Source organism: Monoraphidium neglectum (assembly GCF_000611645.1).
Source record: "Monoraphidium neglectum strain SAG 48.87 unplaced genomic scaffold scaffold01407, whole genome shotgun sequence".
NCBI lineage: Eukaryota > Viridiplantae > Chlorophyta > Chlorophyceae > Sphaeropleales > Selenastraceae > Monoraphidium > Monoraphidium neglectum.
In genome coordinates this window covers 14,303-15,363 of record NW_014012221.1, presented here as the reverse complement: position 1 = coordinate 15,363, position 1,061 = coordinate 14,303, and the positions used below count along the sequence as shown (strand labels likewise).

Here is a 1,061-nt window from a genome sequence, read left to right as displayed (position 1 = left end):
ACCCCACCCCACCCCAAGACCCTGGGAGGCATCGAGCTGATGAAGCTCGACATGGGCGGCGCCGCGGCCGTGCTGGGCGCTGCAAGGGCGCTGGCGGAGCTGCAGCCAGAGGGCATCCAGGTGCGGCAGGGCGGCCCACCACCACTGCAGACCCCCTCACAGCCTCCCCTGCTTTTCAATGGCGGCAGCCCTGCATATCACACATTTGTTTCCCCCGAGCCTCGCCTCGCAAGTGTCCTTGAGATGTCGGCCGCAGCCGGGCCCCTGCGTCGCATGCCCGCCGAGTCAAAACGCCGCTTTGACCGACCCCGACCGACCCCAACCGACCCCCGAACCGCCGCAGGTGCACTTCATCACCGCGTCCTGCGAAAACATGGTATCCGGCCGCGCCACGCGGCCGGGGGACGTGCACCTGTCGGCCGCAGGTTTGACCGTGGAAGTCAACGACACAGATGCAGAGGGCCGCCTGACGCTGGCAGACGCGATCTGGTACGCGCAAGAGCAGGCCGGTGCCAAGGTGGGTCCACGATCTAGGGTCGAGGGCCCCTCAGCCCTAAGCCAGGTTTAGCTGGCCTAGGGCCGAGCTGGAGCCGGGGCATCCTTGGGGTCGCTGCTTGGGCGCACGCAATGCCAGCTGCGGGGTGCGAGAGGCTGCTGGTTCAAGGGGTGGTTATCGGCGTCGTGTGTCAGTGCGATATGGCTATGAGGTTCACGTGCGCCGCAGGCCAAATCTGGGGCCGGCCAGTTCATAGCGATCTGATGGGGGGAAGGAGCGGATGGCGCTTGCCAATGCAACGCGGCGCAGCCGCGCCGAGGAGGGGTGGGCCGGGGACATAGGGCAGGTTGTTTTCGACCCGGGCCTGGTTGACAAAAGTGGGCTGGCGTCCATTGAGGGGAACGTCGGCGCTGTCGCACAGGCGTGTGCTTGGTCCTGGATGCAATTACAGCCCTCTGGGAACGACACGCACAATGTCCGAGCTGGTATGGGATTGCTGCAGACACACACACACACACACACACACACACACACACACACACACACACACACACACACACACACA

At 65.1% G+C, this 1,061-nt stretch overlaps 1 protein-coding gene across 1 annotated transcript; it reads left to right on the top strand.

Moving 5' to 3' along the window:
• Window positions 1-39: 39 nt before the first annotated feature.
• Window positions 40-760, top strand: MNEG_7766 (putative cytosol aminopeptidase; the record flags this gene model as incomplete). Its single annotated transcript, XM_014043764.1, has 3 exons — window positions 40-120; window positions 344-517; window positions 725-760. The coding sequence occupies 3 exons, from the start codon at window positions 40-42 to the stop codon at window positions 758-760; spliced, it is 291 nt and encodes a 96-aa protein (XP_013899218.1).
• Between the last annotated feature and the right edge of the window lie 301 nt (window positions 761-1,061).